At 40.6% G+C, this 2,139-nt stretch overlaps 1 protein-coding gene across 1 annotated transcript; it reads left to right on the top strand.

Annotated features, from left to right (window-relative positions):
• The first annotated feature begins 665 nt into the window (after positions 1 to 665).
• LOC110542428 (uncharacterized) lies at positions 666 to 1,910 on the top strand. Its single transcript, XM_021629020.1, has one exon. It carries the CDS (start codon positions 666 to 668, stop codon positions 1,908 to 1,910), a length of 1,245 nt encoding a protein of 414 aa, XP_021484695.1.
• The last annotated feature ends 229 nt before the right edge of the window (positions 1,911 to 2,139 follow it).

Here is a 2,139-nt window from a genome sequence, read left to right as displayed (position 1 = left end):
TTTGTCTTTCTGCTTCTAGGGTACCTCACTCAGGATGATCTTTTCTAATTCCCACCATTTGCCTGCAAATTTCATGATTTCCTTGTTTTTAATTGCTGAGTAGTGTTCTATTGTGTAAATGTACCACGATTTCTGTATCCAATCCTCCTTTGAGGGACATCTGGGTTGTTTCTAGATTCTGGCTATTGCTCTTGGAGTTATCTGAAACTCATTCAAAAGGAGGTTTCTAATGTCCACTCCTGGGAGTTTTGCTAATCTACCATTCTTGTTGGGAGCATTGTCAGCCCAGTTGTCTTAGTTTCCTTTAACATACACTTACACGCACACAAAAACACATACTTACACAATGTGCACTCTGTATGATTTTCATTAAATATAAAATAATATTGAATAAAATATAAAATGAAATTTCCATAGATACATTCTCTGATGTATAGGTCAAAACAGAAACAATCTGAAAGTTCATCAGAAAGACTGCAAAAAATAAAACTGCTTTCTTTTTGGTCCATACTATACAGAACAGAATGGATGGGACTGCTGGTGGGGCACTCCCTTGCTTGTTACAGTAGAATCCAAGCCATTCAGTCTAGGTCTCCTAGCAACTGAGTGGCCCCAGTGAAACAGATCTCTGAGGCTGAGATTGTGGTCCCACAGACAAAAGTAGTATGGGAGACCACAGGCTGCCAGGGAATCAGGCTCGGCGGACAGTAAAGCCAAAATCCCAAGACAAGGCCGGAAAATATGTGCCGAAGAACTCGTCCAAGTGTTTTTTAAAACTCAGGAAAGAGCAAACGAAGATGCCCACATCTGTGGAGGCCCAGCAGCGGCAGAATGTTAAGGAACGGCCAGATGACTTCAGGAAAAGCGGGACACCAATTGAACGGCTAACCCCACGCAGCATGGAGAATTCCCTTTTTCCAACGATTTCTCGCCGAGCGCGCAGTTCCATCAACAACAAGAGTCAGAGAAAGCTGACCAGTGATTCAGGACTATATCACTCTCCTTTGCCAGTCCAGCATAGAAGTTTCTTGGACGATATAGGTGCCCACCAGAATAATCATCTGCTGTCTCCCTGGCCTCGAGGAGAAGATACTTCTGCAGACATATTAATCAAAATGCTGGAGACACCGAAATATAACCGGACGCTGGAGTACAAGTGGCCCTTCTGGGAAGATCACAGGGAAGCAACCAAGCAGCCCACCAACTCTTGCAAACCGTCTCAAGGGAAATTTGATCTGGACCCACATAGGCTTTCCTGGTCATGTAGATGCAGTTGGCTCCACGACAGCAAACACAGGAGACAGGATCTGCTTGACTCTTCTCATTATAAATATATATACAAAGGAGGGGAAGATAAATGGGCTGAAAGTTTTAGAGATCCCATGAAGCAAACTGACACGAGATATGAAAACCAACTAAGCTATGAAGAGTCACCTGTGAAGAAAACTGATCTGTGTACTTTTGATCTCAAGTATAATAGGAAAATGAGCAGAATAAAGGACATCACACTCTCTAAACAGGAAACCAGCTTTATCATAAAACTCCAAACCCACCAAAATGCCTTTAAAGCCCACAAGGAGATTATGAATGAACCATCATACTTGAAAAGCAACCATCTGACAATACTAGGAAATGAAGACCCTGTAACTGATCCAGATGATCTTGAGCTTCAATGTGACAACATCAGTGACCCAGGAAAAGTTGAACAAGCTTTTAAACCAACTGACTGGAAATATTATATAAGAAAGGATGACCCTACAACCAGCACCCTTGAGCAGTTATTTATGAGAAAAAGATGGGCTTGTGGGTGCTCTAGTCCTACATCAAAAATACATTCAGATGGTGAAGATTACAATAACAATGATGAAGAAGGGAAGAAAGTGATGGAACATCAGAAAAAATATAAGTAGATGGTTTTCTAATTATGACTGACTTGGCTAGATCTAGCACTCATTTTACACATCAGTTAAAGTATACATGAAGAAATAATTCTCATTGAACTTCTGCCTTCATGAATATGTTGGATCCTATTTCAACTACAGGGTGAATATTCACATGTACCTTTTCCACATCTTTGTAACATTGAAACATTACATCATTACATCAATCAATGATAAGAATACATAAAACCATTAATAA

Source organism: Meriones unguiculatus, chromosome X (assembly GCF_030254825.1).
Source record: "Meriones unguiculatus strain TT.TT164.6M chromosome X, Bangor_MerUng_6.1, whole genome shotgun sequence".
In the NCBI taxonomy this organism is placed as follows: domain Eukaryota; kingdom Metazoa; phylum Chordata; class Mammalia; order Rodentia; family Muridae; genus Meriones; species Meriones unguiculatus.
This window is presented reverse-complemented; position numbering and strand designations above follow the sequence as displayed.